The 723-nt window shown below is 48.3% G+C and overlaps 1 protein-coding gene across 1 annotated transcript in view; it reads right to left on the bottom strand.

Moving 5' to 3' along the window:
* Positions 1 to 233: 233 nt before the first annotated feature.
* Positions 234 to 723, bottom strand: part of LOC119588417 (ATP-dependent RNA helicase glh-2-like) — a gene marked incomplete in the record, with an annotated part of 1,312 nt that continues 822 nt past the window's right edge. Inside the window, 1 exon segment of the mRNA XM_037937090.1 lies at positions 234 to 723. Within this exon segment, the coding sequence (XP_037793018.1) occupies positions 262 to 723 (462 nt within the window).

The raw sequence follows: 723 nt of genomic DNA, 5'->3' as shown, positions 1-723 counted from the left end.
ATAAACATACAGAACTCCCAACACCATGTATATTGATTTTCCTTTAGTGCATGTATTTATATTGAAATAAGTATCTGTTTTAGATATTGATTTTGAACAAAATATTAATTTATGACTTTCCCACGTAATATGGTGTCACATTTTAGAATTTCTGGCAGTAGTAAATATAGCGAGTTGCGAAGAAGAATAAAAAAAACACACAGATAAAATTTATGTATTATATTTTGCGACCATTTTACATCTCGGTTGCCTGGACGCTGATCAGTGGTAACCGAAGGAACGGGTTCGTGCTTGCTGATGTCCGTAGTTGTTCACAGCGCCGAAGTTGCCAGAGGAACCGAAGCCGAAGCCAGGCTGACCGGGGCCAAAGTTGGAGTGTCTGAATTTGCCGAGGCTATTGACGGCTTGGCCAGCTCCGAAGCCAAAATTAGCGCCCGATGCAAAGTTGGCGCCCGATGCAAAGTTGGGGTGACCATGTCCAAAGCCAAAGTTGGCACCGCCAGCGGATCCAGAACGGAAGCTGGCACCACCAACAGGAACAGTGGCAAAGTTCGCCCCACCAGCATGGCCAAAGCCAAAGTTGGCACTGCCGCCTACTCCAGAGCCAAAGCTGGAAGCCCCAACAAAGCCGGTGTTTCCAACTAACCCATGGCTAAAGCTAGTCCTTCCAGCCGGGCCAGAGCCGAAGCCAGGGCCAAAGCCGGCGCTACCGGGTTGGCCATG

This window comes from Penaeus monodon, chromosome 23 (genome assembly GCF_015228065.2).
Source record: "Penaeus monodon isolate SGIC_2016 chromosome 23, NSTDA_Pmon_1, whole genome shotgun sequence".
Classification (NCBI taxonomy): domain Eukaryota; kingdom Metazoa; phylum Arthropoda; class Malacostraca; order Decapoda; family Penaeidae; genus Penaeus; species Penaeus monodon.
Note: the sequence above shows the minus strand (reverse complement) of the source record. Positions and strands in the feature narration are given on the sequence as shown.